This window comes from Hemitrygon akajei, chromosome 31 (assembly GCF_048418815.1).
Source record: "Hemitrygon akajei chromosome 31, sHemAka1.3, whole genome shotgun sequence".
Lineage (NCBI taxonomy): Eukaryota > Metazoa > Chordata > Chondrichthyes > Myliobatiformes > Dasyatidae > Hemitrygon > Hemitrygon akajei.
Genome location: NC_133154.1, coordinates 5,198,455 through 5,215,028, shown reverse-complemented (window position 1 = coordinate 5,215,028; position 16,574 = coordinate 5,198,455). Strand labels below are relative to the sequence as shown.

At 46.2% G+C, this 16,574-nt stretch overlaps 1 protein-coding gene across 1 annotated transcript in view; it reads left to right on the top strand.

Moving 5' to 3' along the window:
- Positions 1-15,154, top strand: part of tbc1d17 (TBC1 domain family, member 17) — an 86,023-nt gene extending 70,869 nt beyond the window's left edge. The window contains exons 16-17 of the mRNA XM_073033880.1: positions 10,051-10,137; positions 11,785-15,154. Of these exons, the coding sequence (XP_072889981.1) occupies positions 10,051-10,137; positions 11,785-12,009 (312 nt within the window). The 3' untranslated portion in view covers positions 12,010-15,154. The remainder of the gene's footprint in view (positions 1-10,050; positions 10,138-11,784) is intronic.
- Positions 15,155-16,574: the final 1,420 nt, after the last annotated feature.

Here is a 16,574-nt window from a genome sequence, read left to right as displayed (position 1 = left end):
TTTCTATACATATAAGACACTTAAGAAACATACGTATTTCAATAATTTAACCACTGCATTGCTTAGTAATAATTTTAGCTTTCATCGGGACAGGGCCTTTCATATGCTCCATTAAAATTGTTCTGATCGTTGTGCAATGTAGCCTAACGCTTTTCCAATGACCGATGGCGTTTCACCTCTTTCCGATGGCTTTATTACTTCCACCTTATTTTCAATCGCGATCGTGAATATTTTTGTGAACAGAAACACTGCGGATTCAGAGCTGCGCCGCCAGTGTCGTGGTTTCTCGTGCCCCACAAACGACCAGGAGACGCAGAAGATTCTTCAAGAAGTGTTAAACTTTCATTTGCAATTCAAAGCTGAGACAGTCATTGAGCTAGTCGCTGATTGCCCACCGATCCTTGTACATAGCATTTTTTATAGCAATCTCCTGGTTTAGTTGCATTAGCATATCCAATCGGTCTACAGTTGCGTATCACAAGTACATCCGCCACTATTGTTTCTACCCATTGACTTAATCCTGTTCTACTCTACATCTCTTAGCTACCTCTCATTAACACACCATTGTCTTCTACATTCTTAAGATTTCATTCTCCTACTAAATTGGATACATGCATAGCAAATAGCAAGTTCAAAGCTGACTACATAGTTTTGGTTACACAGCAAACAATGCAACTTTTATACTCCAATATATCCCCCCTTTGAGACCCATAGGGTCTCACACAGAGAAAGAAGACTAAGAGTCCGCACACAAAAGCCCCAATAAACTCAAGCACTTATTCCCAAATCTCGGGTTAAACTATAATTTTCTGCGCCAAGACCTCAAAGTATTCTCTCCCTGTTACCCTGGGCCGCTGAGCCAAAAATCTGTCCCTTTGTACCTGAGACGGGGAAAAAAACTCAGAAGCCCTTACAATCTACTCCCACACTGTCGTTTTGCTCTTGTTCATCCTGCAGGTGTTGTAGGCTGTAACGATACATTTTCGGTGTTTCTTTCTCCACTAAGCTTGCTTCAGTAATTGCCACGAGCATCGGAAATTGTTTGGTTGCAGCACGCACTACAAGAGACTTGAGACAAGGAAGAAAACAGCACAGCACAAGCGCACAGCTCAACAATACAATACTGACAGTTATTGCTATTTTAGTCAGCCATGCTCCCCATCCTCCGAGTCTACTTTCTAACCAGTCAAATAACTGATGTCCGAACCCTGCATTCTGTTTAACTTCCTTTCTTAGACTTTTCAACTTATACATTGCCTAAGTAAACGATCCTTCTGGACTAGTGTTATTTGGTAAAAAAGTACAGCACTTCTCTCCAAACATTATTCTGTGCGCATACCTCGCACTGTGACAAGACAAAGTCCACTGAAGCCTGTAAATAAGGTGACCAAAAACCTTCCTCCTTTATTTTCTTTATCACTTCCCCCCCTTTGCACAATGGTCCATCCCATGCGCTTCTGAAATCAGAATCGTCAGTAGAGGGGTGGGCGCTACCAACAAACCGTCTTCCGTACTCCACAAGCCTTCTGGGCTCTGCTTGGCCCCCCTTCGCCTCCACATTGTCTGTTCTGCCAAAGTTGCAGAATTGCAAAATTGCAAAATTGCCTTGTATTTCAATTAGGTCCTCTACCACAGGTTCTGAAGCTAGGCTTACCTGGGGGGCAATGACAGCCGATGTACATCCAGACGCTTTTCTGGCTGCCTCGTCTGCAGCTTGATTTCCCTTTGTTATTACATCATTTCCCTTTTTATGTGCCTGGCATTTTACTCTAGCCAATGCTTTAGGTTTCATTATGGCTTTTATTAAGTCTAGAATTCGCTAACAATGTTGTATGGGATGTCCACTGCTTTTTTAAAAAACCTCTCTGTTTCCACACTGCCCCGAACAAATGGCATACTCCATGAGCATATGCTGAATCAGTATAGATGTCTACTTTCTCACCTTCCATCATTTCACACGCAGCTGTCAGGGCTTTGATTTCTGCTAGTTGGGCGGAACACGGTTGGGGACAGGACTCCATCCTAATAATCTTATAGCTCGACTGATCCTGCTGCACTACTGAGAACCCTGCGTGATTTCCATCATAATCCCTATAACAAGAGCCATCTACGAACAGAACCTTTTTATCTGCATTCTCTAGTGGTTCTGACCATAAATCTGCTCTCAATTTGGCAAATGCCATCATCTTCCCTACACAATCATGGGGTTCTCCTTCATAGCCTGAAGGGACAAAATTGGCTATATTACTGGTAGTGCATCTCTGTATAGTTATGTCAGGAAATGTCAATAGCATCTGGTACGCTGCTATCCTGGCTGGCGTCAGCACAAATTTCCCTCTTTCCAGCAATTCTTCTACTTTGTGGTGTGTGTACAGAGTCACAGGATAGCCCAGGGTTACAGATGATGCCCTTTCATATGCATAGTACAGCGCCGCCAATCCCTGATAAAAGAGTGGATACACCTGAGCCACCTCATCTAGTCTCATACTGTAGTATGCTATTGGCTGCTTTGCTTTTCCTGTGCCTGTCTCTTGTGTTAGAACCGCTGTGACATAACCCTCCTGTCGGTTGGATACATACAAATGAAAAACCTTCTCGTAGTCAGGCAAAGCTAATGCTGGTGCTGACTGCAATTCCTGCTTAATAGTATTGAAAGCTATCTCCGCCTCTTCATTCCACTGTAAGCTGTTCTTCAAATTTGTATGTCCTGCTTCTTTCATTATCTTTCTCAAAGGTGCCACAATCTCAGCATATTCTCCTATCCAATCTGAGCTGTACCCTGCCATTCCCAACAACGTCATCATCTGCCCTACAGTCTGGGGTTTTGGGGCCTTAGTTATTGCCTCAATCTGATCTGGTGCTATCGCCTTCACTCCCTTGGATATTACCCTGCCTAAGTATTCCACTTGCTGCGTGCAAAACTGCAGTTTCTTTTTGGATACTTTATGTCCTCCGTGCGCTAGCTTCTCTAACAGAGTTATAGTGTCCTGCTCACACTGTTCCTCGCTGTGGGAGCAAATCAACAGGTCATCCCCATACTGTAACAATGTACTTTCCAATGGTATGCCCTCTAGGTCTGCCTTCAACACCTGATTAAAAACGTGTGGTGAATGTTTAAATCCTTGCGGCATTCTGGTATAGGTATACTGAGCACCTCTGTAAGTAAATGCAAACAGATACTGACACTGGTCGGCTAGAGGAATGCTGAAGAAAGCCGAACACAAATCAATCACTGAAAAGTAACTTGCTTCTGGTGGAACATTAGTTAAAAGTGTGTGTGGGTTGGGGACTACCGCTGGCCAGTCCTCTACCACATAATTTACTGCTCGCAAATCATGCACCAATCTCCACTTAGATTTATCTGCTTTTAAGACCGGCAGCAACAGGGTATTGCATGGACTGTTTGTTCTTTTAAGTACTCCTATTTCAAGCAACTCCTGCACTGTCGATGCTATTCCCTCTTCTGCTTCTGGTCTTAGAGGGTATTGTGGACCCCTGGGTGGAATTGCTCCCCTTTTCAGCCTTATTTCCACCGGACTAGCTGTTTTTATTTTCCCTACGTCCATGTCATGCTGCGATCACAGAATAGATGGCAACTCATCTAACCTTCTATCTTTCTGCTGGCCTCTTTCCTTTCCCAGCAATGGCATGTGTGGTTGGGGAGTTATTTTGACCTCTCTCACTGTCCCTACCATATCTACACTTACCATTATTTTAATGCAATTGTTGTCTTCTGATATCCACACCTCTGGCGTGATTTTCCTCCACACTGTTGCGGTTTCAGCACTCTTAACTAAAGGTCCTAAGTCTTTAGACTGATATCCCTTGTTTACCAACAACGTTACGTGGGGCGCAGCCTCCGGTATCCTGTACCATTTTTCTAAAAAGGTTTTCCACTTAACTTGTAAAGCTGCCCCTTGCTTTCCAATTATCACAGCCTCCCCTTCCAGGTGCTGTTGGGTACATGCCTCCAGGTGCCATTTCTCCTCTAACTCCCTGTTCTGAGTCTCGTCAAAAATCACTGTACAATGTAGCTCAGATTTGGGCATTACAGCCCTGGGTAATATAGCCTGCACACCCTTTTTCCATTTTTCCCAGGTTTCCTGAATCTGATTTGCGATGTCTCCTATCCAAAAGACATCAGCCTTCTTGTCTTCTTGCACTATCAATTGAGCCTCTGCTCTTTCCACACTCAGCCCATTTCTGGTGCATTCTAATTTTAATTCCAGTTTCAGTAAGGCATCTCTGCCTAACAAATTAATCGGAGTTCCTTTAAATACTAGCACCGGCAAAACAATTCCTATATTTCCCATTCTCAACTGCACTGGAGCCGTGCACTATGTCAACTGTGTTTTCCCCGAGAACCCTACCGTCTTAATAGACTTTCCTGACATGGGAAGGTGAAGGGCATACTGTGGCTGTACACAAGTGTACGTGGCTCCAGTATCTATCATCATTGGTGTCAGTTGCCCTTCTAACATAACCTGAACAATGGGTTCCTCATCTGCCTCCCTTGTTATCATTGGGTAATGAGTCTTCCCACTCGAGTTCTCGGGGCACCCCTAATACCTCGCATAGGGGTTCACAGGTCCGCTTGGGCCTGTGGGGGCTGGTCCTTGGCTAAACTTTAGTTCCCTTCTTATCGGTTCCTGCTGGTGTGTGACAGGCCATGGTGTAAACAGACAATCTTTTCTCATGTGACCTGGCTGATTACATCCCCAGCACAATCTCTCTACCTCTCTTTCCCCCTGTTTCCTCACTGGTCCCCTCTGCCCATAGCTCCTCTGTCCCCCTCCTTGCGACTTCCAGTCCTGTCTGGGCTGTTTGAATTTAGTCTGTTCCTGATAGGGCATTTGTGGGAATGCTCCTCCAAAGACGTTGATTATTGGCATGGGGTTTTCCGGCCCTTGTCTTACAGTATGATCGGTTCCTCCATATAGCGGTGCTTCATCCAGTTTGATGGGTGTACTCGAACTGGTGGTTGCTGGCAGCATCTTTTTGCTGTTCTCTTTTTCCTTTTTGAGTACTTCGAGCTGCATTTGTATTAACTTTCTTTGCACCTCTTCCTGCTGCTCAGCTAACCTTCATTTGTCTTTCCGGTATTTCTCAACCGCATGGACTACGTGGTCTCTAAATTCTTGTGGGGTCATTGACGTCAGCCCAACCACTTCCCCCAGTTTGGATTTTACTTGCGGAGGCATTGCATCCAAAATACTATGTCGGAACAGTGTGGTGATAAATAAGCTATTTTCCACCTCTTGCTCAGTCTCCAGTCTCCACCTTTTCAACTGGTTTTCTACGTAGGCTGCTGGGTTTTCAGGGTCTCCCAGTGGATCCCCCTTTAAGGCTTTGGGGTCCACTTTGGGTGGATAAAGCTTCCTGAGGGCCTGCCATACCCTCTGCCTCACTCTGTCAAACCTGTCTCCATCAGTTCTCGGGTCATTCGAGTTTACTATGCCAGCCATTTCCATTAGTTTGTTAAATTTGGAGGTTCCCATCAACCTTATCAATAGTGCCTTCAAATCTCCCATAGCCAATAATCGTCCCGCTGTTTCTTCTTCAAAGGCTCTAATCCATTTCCCTGCTCCTTCATGTAGATTGGGCAGAGTGTTTTTCAGCCCTTCTAGGTCCTGGGATCCCCAAGGGATATACTGCACTTGTCCTGATCCTTTAACTAACAACGGCATCATTCTTCCTCCTTCTTCCCACCTGCCCTGGCTCTCCTCCTACCTGACTCCCCATCTGTCTCAGGGTATGTCTTTACTGCCTCCCACACAAATGTCTCCGGGGTCCTCTTCTTCCCTCGGTCTCCCTGTGGAGTCCTTCCTTTCTGTCTTGATTCAATACTTGGTTGGCCCCTGGAGTATTTTTCGCATCTCCTCTGGCAATCCCCTCTCAGTAACTTATCTGGCTTTCTCTCTACTTCCGCAAGTCGCTCCCTGACCGCCTCCTTTTGCTCTTCTAGGTTTCTGCCTCCTACCTCTTCCCCACAAATTCTTGCATCCTCTCTCTCTCCACTTAACTCTTGCTCCTCCAATGAGTCACCTTCTCTTTCTTCCTGTCCGTGTCTGTACACCTGTGGCAGGGACTCCTCATGATCCTTACTCGTGCTTGATTCCCTTCTCTCTTGTGTTTCTCCAAGACTCTCATCTCCTATCTTTTTTCCACTTCCTCTTGAATGCTTCATCTCTTCCTGCCCTGATGAGCCACTTTCTTTTCTAGTCTGTTTATTTCTATAGTATAACCGATACTCCTCATACTCCTTTTCCTCTCTCAAGTATTTCATCCGTTCAATCCCTTCTTCCATTTCTCTCTCTACCTGTTCCACCTTTATCCTTTCTGCCTGTATCTCCTTCCATATCGCCGCTTTTTCCTTCTCGTATTGTCTTTTTTCCTCCTCATTATCCCAAACTTGTACTTCTCCCTGCATGTTTACTGTTCCCGTCAGCAGGGGGGCACTGCTTAGGGGTTCCTTCCTCATTATAGGGAGGGGGCTTTTCTGTTTCTTTCACATCCGGGTACGGAGCTGAAGCCAGCCTCTCACTGTACCTTCCTCTCTCTCTAACAGGCTGTTTCTCCAGCACCTTAGTGTCTTCCTCGCTTGTAATCAATATTCTACCTGTCCTCCTCAGCCTTTCTCCCTCCGTTCTGAAGAGCTTTAGCACTTCCATTTCTCGTTCTCTTTTTTGCCCTCTTTTCTTAGATTTATCTTTTGGTTTGTAATTTTTAATTAGTGCCTCCATTTCTTCGCACAAGCTTACATCAAATGTTCCTTCTCTTGGCCATTTTGTGACCAGGTTTTTGGTTCTCTTTTCCCATTTTTCTGAAGTTTTAGTGATCTCATATTTATTTACCGGGATTTTTTTGCTCAGAATCTCTACTGCCGTTCCTTTACCTGTCGTGTTATTCTCTCTTTTTAAGGTATTTCAGAGTTTCACAGTTCGTTTACTGGATAATATTATTTACTCTAATTCTATGCCTAGTCTATCGTCTATCTACCAGCGCTTTAAACTATATATTGGACTGTCCTTGTTTCCTATTCTGTTCTGCCCGTACAGACCTCTACTCAGAGCGGTATCAACAGAAGTTTCTCTTTGCACCTCGTCTATTCAGACCCTTATTTCTTAAGGCGGTATCCATGAGGATTTTCTCTATTTTCCTTTCTCTGCCCGTTCAGCCCTTCATTTCATACGAAGCGGTATCCACAGGGATTTTCTCTATTTTTCCTTTCCCTGCCCGTTCAGACCTTCGTTTCATACGAAGCGGTATCCACAGGGACTTACCAACACCACGTGGAATTTTTCTTCACTTAACTTCTTATTAACTTATTTGTACTTACCCTCACTGCAGTGTTCTTGTTCAATCCTCTGAGCCTCCTGTTAACCCCCAATTCTGCCAGATTCTTTGGACCGGAGAGACCCTTCGGCAGTGGTTCCACACTTCTGAGACTCCAAGACCTCCCCAAAACCAACAGAATTCTTAGTCCAAATTGTCGCAAAAAGCGCTTACCTTTTGTTTGGGTGCACCCTTAACTCTGTTAGCCTTGTGGGGGTCCCTAGAGGTCTGGGAAGCGTCCCTAATCTGCCGTTTCCTTTCCGCGGGTCTCTTTCCGGTCCTGCCGCGGTCGTTAATTTTGTTGTGGTTTCTCGTGCCCCACAAACGACCAGGAGACGCAGAAGATTCTTCAAGAAGTGTTAAACTTTCATTTGCAAATCAAAGCTGAGACAGTCATTGAGCTAGTCGCTGATTGCCCACCGATCCTTGTACATAGCATTTTTTATAGCAATCTCCTGGTTTAGTTACATTAGCATATCCAATCGGTCTACAGTTGCATATCACACATACATCCGCCACTATTGTTTCTACCCATTGACTTAATCCTGTTCTACTCTACATCTCTTAGCTACCTCTCATTAACACACCATTGTCTTCTACATTCTTAAGATTTCATTCTCCTACTAAATTGGATACATGCATAGCAAATAGCAAGTTCAAAGCTGACTACATAGTTTTGGTTACACAGCAAACAATGCAACTTTTATACTCCAATACCAGGTCCTAACATCCACCACACGGAGACATGTTAAATAAAGTCCGGGATTCCGCTGGGTCCTAAACACCACCGCACTGATACATGTTAAATAAGGGACTTAAGCATCCGCGAATTTTGGTATCCGCGGGGGTCCCGGAACCAATCCACCGCGGATAAGGAGAGTTTACAGAGAATGGTGTGAAAAACAAAAAAACATCCAGTGAGTGGCAGTTCTATGGGAGGAAAACACCTTGTTAATGAGAGAGGTCAGAGGACAATGGCTAGACTGGTTCAAGCTGACAGGAAGGTGACAGTAACTCAAATAACCACACGTTACAACAGTGGTGTGCAGAAGAGCATCTCTGAATGCACAACACACCAAAACTTGAAGTGGATGGGCTACAGCAGCAGGAGATCATAAACATGCACTCAGTGGCCACATTGTTATGTAAAGAAGTTAATGTAAGGACAGCTCATGAAGTGTCCACTAAGTGACTCATTCCTGGGTCTCACCATCGTGGGATCCTTAGAGTACAGGTGGCCCCCACTTTTCGAACGTTCGATTTACGACAACTCGCTGTTACGAAAGACTTACATTAGTACCTGTTTTCGCTAACCGAAGAGGATTTTTGCTTTTACGAAAAAAAGACGCCGGTTTTATACGTGTGTTTACCCTGAGAAAGACTACCATGACCGTGAAGCCTTGTGCAGGCAGTTGTGTGCGCGCGTGCGTGTACGTGCGCATGCGTGTACGCACCGGGTTTTTTTCTCCAAATCGATTTTGGTTCGCTGCCTGCCCGAGTTTGATAAGTGAAACTACACCGTACCTACAATATTTCTACTTTATATAGGGTGTAAATTTATTATATCATTCCTGCTTTTACTATATGTTAGTGTTATTTTAGGTTTTGTGTGTTACTTGCTTTGATCTGGTAGGTTATTTTTTGGGTCTGGAAAAGCTCAAAAAATTTTCCCATAAATTAATGGTAATTGCTTCTTTGCTCTAACACATTTCGGCTTACAAACGGTTTCACAGGAATGCTCTACCTTCGGATTGCGGAGGAAACCTGTACTCAAGAATTGCTGTCACCTACTTTACATCAGCTACACCAGCACGCACCAGTATGAGTTGATAGTTTTTAGCAACACGCACGAAATGCTGGAGGAACTCAGCAAGCCAGGCAGCATCTATGGAGGGGAATAAACGGTCGACGTTCCAGGCAGAGACCCTTCATCAGGACTGGAACAGAACCATAGAACACTACAGCACAGTACAGGCCCTTCAGCCTCCATGTTGTGCCGACACATATAATCCTTAAAAAAAGTACTAAACCCACACTACCCCTTAACCTTCCATTTTTCTTTCATCCATGTGCCTGTCCAAGAGGCTCTTAAATACCCCTAATGTTTTAGCCTCCACCACCATCCCTGGCAAGTCATTCCAGGCACTCACAACCCTTTATGTAAAAAACTTACCCCTGATGTCTCCCCTAAACTTCCCTCCCTTAATTTTCTACATATGCCCTCTGGTGTTTGGGAACTTCACCCTCTGGAAGGGGGCAGAGAAGGAGTACAAGCTGGAAGGGGGTAGATTAGGCCAGATGGGGGGTGGAGTGGATGGGTGGGAGAGGTAAATGTTGTAGAAAGCCAGGATGTGATAGGTGGAAGAGATAAAGGACTAAAGAAGGAGGAATCTGATAGGAGAGGACAAGTGGGTCATGGGAGAAAGGGAAGGAGGAGGGAGGTGATGAGCACATCAGAAGAGAAGGGTGAGAGGAGAACAAGAAATGGAGAATGGAAAAAGGGAGAAAGCGGAGAGGGGAGAAATGACTGGAATTCAGCAAAGAACCTTGATACTCTACATCAGTTACACCCCCCCCCCCCCCCCCCGGTTCGGGTTCATGATCAGCTGCTGTAGCCCCCCATTTCCAGGTTTGACGTGTTGTGCTTCCACGTCGACAGGATCACTTGTATCTATAGTAGTGGTGGATCTCTGAGCTCCTCCTTCTCTCTTGCAGCACATCAACGAGCTGACCATGAGACTGAACATGGAAGACATCCTGTGCCGGGCGGAAGCGATATACCAGCAGTTGGCTGCCTGTCCGGTGAGTTTGGCCAGAAGCAGTAATGTGTCACCGTACTCCACAGCTTTGTATGGAACGTGAATCTGTCTGGGATTGGGACTGGATTCCATTGGCAGATGGAATACAGTGTAGGGAAGCACTTTGGGCCTTTTCTGGTTGATGCAGGTGACTAGTAATGTTCCTCAGGGCTCGGTGTTGGTCCACTATTCATTATATATGTTAATGATGGGATTGATTGCATTTAGGAGCAAAATTAGGCCATTTGGCCCACCACGTCTGCTCCACCATTTCATCACGGCTGATCCAAATTTTCCTCTCAGCCTCAAACTCCTGCCTTCTCCCCCACCCCGCATCCCTTCATGCCCCGATTAATCAAGAATCTATCAACCTCTGCCTTAAATATGCATAAAGACTTGGCCTTCACAGCTGCCCGTGGCAACGAATTGCACAGGTTCACCACTCTCTGGCTAAAGAAATTCCTCCTCGTCTCTGTTCTAAAACGATCCCTCCATATTTTGAGGCTGTGTCCTCTTGTCTTAGACTCTCCCACCACAGGAAACATCCTCTCCACATCCACTCTATTAAGGCCTTTCACCATTCGATAGGTTTCAATGAGATCACCCCACATTCTTCTGAATTCCAGTTAATACAGGCCCAGAGCCATCAAACACTCCTTATATGACAAGCCTTTCAATTCCGGAATAGTTTTTGTGAACCTCCCTTGAACCCTCTCCAGTTTCAGCACATCCTTTTTGGGAGGGGGCCCAAACCTGCTCACAATACTCGAAGTGAAGCCTTATCGGTGCTCTACAAAGTTTCAAAGATAGGTGGAAGGGCAGTTACTGTTGGGCGGTAGAGAGTCTGCAGAAAGTCTTGGACAGATTAGAAGAATGGAGAAAGAAGTGGTAGGTGGAATATAGTGTCGGGTAGTGTACAGTTGAAGGGATAAAAGCATAGACTGTCTTCTAAACAGGGAGCAAATGCAGAAATGGGGGGCGCAAAGCGGGTCTTGGTGCAGGTTGAGTCAATAGTGAGGAAGGCAAATGCAATGTTACCATTCAATGTTAGAATATAAAAGGATGTGATGCTGGGGCTTAATTGGTCAGACCATATTTGAAAGACCCAGAGAGCAATACTGGCTCCAGTCAGGGCTTTGTGCTTTGGCTCTTGGTAGGGTCACCCACGCCAAACAGGTCAAAGGGTAGAGGCCAGACTAAGAGTGGTCCAGCAGTCCTCCAGTTTTGAGGGTTCAGCTCAGGGCTAACCACTCTGACTGGAAACAGCAATGAAGAATCATTCTACATCTAGACAGCTAATGACAGACAGCGATGGAGGACCTTCATTGCTCTGCCCTAAACAACAGCGGCAATACGGGCTGGAAGTAATTAAGTGTAATGGCTTGAAGGAGTTGAGTGAACGAGTGATGGTGACTTTGGCGGTGGGAGGGATGACAGGCGGAGGAGACTGCTCATTAGGAGGGATCTGAGGAGTGGGGGGGGGGTTAGAAACAGTCGGTGTGTCACAGGGAGTGTGGGGAACCAGCCGGTGGGGGTGTTGGGGGGAGGGTTGACGGAGGGGTGGTGAGTCAATAGGAGGCGTGCTGGAAGGTTGAGATCAGAGGGCGAAGTGTTGCCCACAGAACTAATGGCTCTCTTTCCTCTTGAACAGCAGCTGCAGCGGAGCGTGCAACAGATCCTGGGTCTGGCGGAGGCCTGCACCCCCACCCCCAGCTCGCGCTCGGGGTCCGGTACAGGAAGCTCCCCCGAGGCGCTATCCCCCAGCCAGATGCACGAGTCGGAGCTGACAGACAGCGCTTCACACAGCCTTCCTGACAGCAGCATCGAGATCCTACATACCGACGACGGGAACTTGGAGTCTGCCCACAGCCCATAGGTGCCGGGGAGGCCCTACCAGCCCCTTGCCAGCGGAAAGCCTCAAGCTGTCAACCAAGACACTCGCGCGTTTTCACCAAAGCCCTTGAGCAAGACGTTTACCTACACAGCTTTGAAAATGAGACCAACTTCATGCAATTAGTCCCGTGACATGGACAGTTATCGCTCCCATCACTAACTTAGCTTTGCACTGGAGAATTGTACCATCATGTGTGATGTTTGTCATGAATCCTGAAGGAGGCATTGCGAACCGGTTACCGGTTTAGATAATTAAGTGCCCTTTCACAAGGGAACAGTGCTTCCCTCTCCAGGGGCTGTTTTTCTGGATATTTTTATGAATTACGCAACAGGTCAGGCAGCATCTATAGAGTGAAAATTTCCCCCTGCTTCCTCTATTCCCTGACCAGTCTATCACTCCACCCCCCCCCCCCCCGGGTCCCCTCCTCCTTCCCTTTCTCCTATAGTCTACTCTCCTCTCCTATCAGATTCTTTCTTCTCCACCCCTTGACCTTTCCCGCCCACCTGGCTTCACCTATCACCTTCCAGCTAGCCTCCTCCCCTCCCCCCTTCCCTCTCAGTCTTGATGAAGGACCTCGGCCCGATACATCGATCGTTTATTCTTTCCCATAGATGCTGCCTGATGAGCTCCTCCAGCATTTTGTGTGTGTTGCTTTGAGGGTGGAAAAAGTTAATTTTTCTTTCTTTTTATATAGAGATACAAAGCACTTCTGGCCCAACGAGACCATGCCTCCCAAGTACACCCATGTGACCAATTAACCTACTATCCGGTACGCCTTTGGACTGTGGGAGGAAACCGGAGCTCCCGGAGGAAACCCACGCAGTCACTAGGAGAATATACGCACTCCTTACTGACGGAGGTGTGAGTTGAACCCACATATTGGCATTGGAATAGTGTTACACTAATCACCACTGTCTATGGGAGTGTGCTCTCCAGGCACACGGGTTTCCTCCCACAATCCAAACACGTATGGGTTAATTGGTTACATGGGTGTAACTGGGTGACGCAGGGCTCGCTGGGCCTCGAGCCTGTTACTCTCCTGTATCTCTAAATAAGAAGGTTAACCTTGCAGGCTGATGATCTATCGAAAGGGCTAGCAGTTGCAGAAGAGGGGAGAGAATAGGAAAGTACCAAAGGTCAGCGAGACGATGGAGAACAGAGGGACTAAATGAGACTGGAGTTACGTCAGCTAAAGGAGAGTGGCAAGGGTGAGGAATTAACAGAAGGTACATTACACAGTAGGTGTGGTGATGCTTTTGCCACTGTGATTCTGAACTGTAGGAGGAAACCCGAGCACCCGGAGGAAAGCCATGCAGATACTGGGAGAGTATACACAGACGGGGCTGGTTAATGTGACACTGCTACAGCCCAGCATCACCACTCTCAGCTGGCATCACCGCCAATTATGTCGTTCAGACTTCCTTGTGTCTCTCCTTTCTCTGTGAGAGAATACTCAATAACCCAGCACAGATGAACAGCTGAAGTCTCCACCAATTTTATTTTGCTTTAGTTTCAGAAGTTAGCACCTCTCCGGCATTAGGGTTTTTCTCTGTCTGCCAAAGGAGCACTGGTTTCCTGCCTCTTCTCCTGCCATACTGCAGACAAGCTCCCACAGAGTCATTTTAATTCCATGATCACTACAAGGTAGCAAACGTTCATCGTGCTGGAGGTGTGGGTCACAGCTCTGCACCACGCTGGGTGCTGCCCCGGGCTTTCTCCGATTCTCTCTTCCCACAAGCACTGAACTTTTCCAGCATGCTTTGATTGATTTGAAGAAAAGTAATCTCTTCTCGGTGGCCACCCTCACCCTCACACCCTCTCCTCTCCCCCTCCACTCCCTGCCAGCCGATCAGTACATTTTACATGGTAGAAATTGCCCTCTGCCTCACTGCTGCCAGCTGTTCTGTCAGACGAGCATAGTGGACGTGTGGTTCTGCTGAGAATGCTGCCTTCTGATTTTGTTGATTTGTGTCTTCTCCTCCTACCCCGTCACTCACCACACGAGGGCAGATTTCTCTTTCACACAGACGTGTATTAATCTTCCTTCTCTTCAGAATATTTAAGTGCTGCAAAGTATATTAAGGCATCCTATAAATTAGCTCTTTTTCACTAAACTATTTCTGTTGATGGATTTGATGATGATTCCTTGAATCCATCTTAGTGATGGGGAAGGCTGCAGAATATACAAAGCCTATAGTTTCTTCTAACTGTGTGTTTAATGGCTTGTGATTATGCTGCATTAAATATTTGTCACTGATTTCCTTTGTATTAAACCTATATATATACTGTATAGCTGTAGTAGAAATATATCAGAATGAGTGGTTTACAAGTTGTAAGTTATGTTCCATTGTGCCAAACAGAAAAGGATGGTGAAATATTACTGATGTATCACAAATTATGTTGAATATGAGAGATAATGTGCAATTCTGTCTCCGTTTTCATCTCCATTTCTCTCCCGCATCTCTCTCTCTCTCTCTCTCTCTCCCCATCTGTGATATGCTGTGTGTGTGTCTCTCTCTCTCACTCTGTGATACTGCATGTGTGTCTCATTTTTCTCTCTCGTTTTCCCTCTCTGTCAATCTCCACCTCCCTCCCTGTCATCTCCTCTCTCTCTTCCTCCCTCTCTCATTTTCTCTGTCCATCTGTGTCTCCCTCTGCTTTTGGAGTACACATTTTTTGAGTTTCCTGAAAAGGCATGTGAACAAAAGGACTTGCATTCCGTACATATTATTCCATCCACTTGCAGAGGTGTGGTTAGCTTGTGGAACACACAACTGTCAGAAATTAGCCAGAGGATGTAATTGGCTGCTATAATAGCAACCTTCAGACAGACAATGGACAACTTGTTTGTTTTGAGTAGAGCGGAATTTCCTCTGTATCGAAGGACACTATCTGTCCTGCGATTGTTTTTGGAATGTTATAGAGGGAGCTTTGCAGAATCTAACCTTCTTCCCTCCTCCTTCCCCCAACACCCCAAACAGCTGTTTCTGCTCTGGGAGTATTAGACGGAATAATGTAGAAAAACAGTAAACAGTATTTAACCCACTGGCTGCCTGAAGTTGCTGTGTTTGTTTCCCATTACTGACAAGACTCGAACTGATTCAATAAAAGAAATTGTTTCGAATAATCTGAGGTGGTTATCAATGCTGACACATCAAACCAGCTCCGTCATGGGAGAGGATGTGGTGAGCCACTGCTTTGTGTTATGAAAACGTACCCATGTACATAGCTAAACGAAACATCGTTCCTCTGGGGCCAAGGTGCATAACACGGTACATATTTCACAATATGGCTCATGTAGTTTTTGGCCCCTTAGGATGAGCTGAAACAGGAGAGGGTTCAAAGGAGGTTCACGAAAATGATTCCGGGATGGGACGGCTTGTCGTGTGAAGAGCGTTTGACGGCTCTGGGCCTGTCTTCACTGGAATTCAGAAGAATTGAGGGGTGTCCGCATTGAAACCCATCGACAGGTGAAAGACCTTGATAGAGTGGATGTGGAGAGGATGTTTCCTGTGGTGGGAGAGGCAAAGACCAGAGGACACAGCCTCAGAATAGAGGGGCATCCTTTTAAAATGGAGATGAGGAATTTCTTTAGCCAGAGAGAGGTGAATCTGTAGAATTCTTTGCCACAGGCAGCTGTGGAGGCCAAGTCTTTATGTATGTTTAAGGCAGAGGTTGATAGATTCTTGATTGGTCAGGGCATGAAGGGATATGGGGAGAAGGCAGGAGACTGGTGCTGAGAGGAAAATTGGATCAGCCATGATGATATGACAGATAAGACTCAATTAGCCAGATGGCATAATTCTGCTCCTATATCTTATGGTCTTGTATAGTGACGATAAATCACATATTGTCACAAAATAATATTAGCACAAGTCCCTGAGTGGCATGGCCTGAAGATTGATGGCGCACGGAAAGTTGTCCTGGAGCCATGTTTCTGTAAGAACGAGCACGCAGCAGTTCCTCCCCTCTCTCCGGGCTACTGGTAGACGATGTTTGTTTTCCAGGAAGCGAACTTTGGAGAGCAGTGTTCACGGGAGAGCCGGTCTGCAGGGATTAGCCCCTTCCCTGGGGTGGCTGTAACAGGTGAGGGCCTGGGCTGGGCAATAACCCAAAGCTGGGCAGCTCCTCTGCTGTCGGTCTTGCTAACAAACCGGACGTGCAGAGTCAACCCAGCAGAAATCATCCAAAGGATGACCGGAGCAAAGGTCACTGAGAGACTTGCTCAGCTAGTTAAGGATCTGGCCAGGTTAATCCTGAGCTCCACCAATATATGGCAGATTGTGCCTCTCCCAACTCCAGATACAGGTTGACACCAGCATTTTTTCTTACTAACTTTCTGATGCTCCTGTGTCATCAGTAGCACCCTCTCCCACCGAGACTGGAACTAGAGGTCATGGGTTAAGGGTGAAAGGTGAAATGCTTACAGGGAACATGAGAGGGAACTTATTCCCTCAGAGGGTGATGAGAGTGGGGGAAAAGCTGCCAGCAGAAGTGGCATCTTCTGGGTTCAATTTCAACATTTAAGAGAAGCTTGGACAAGTACA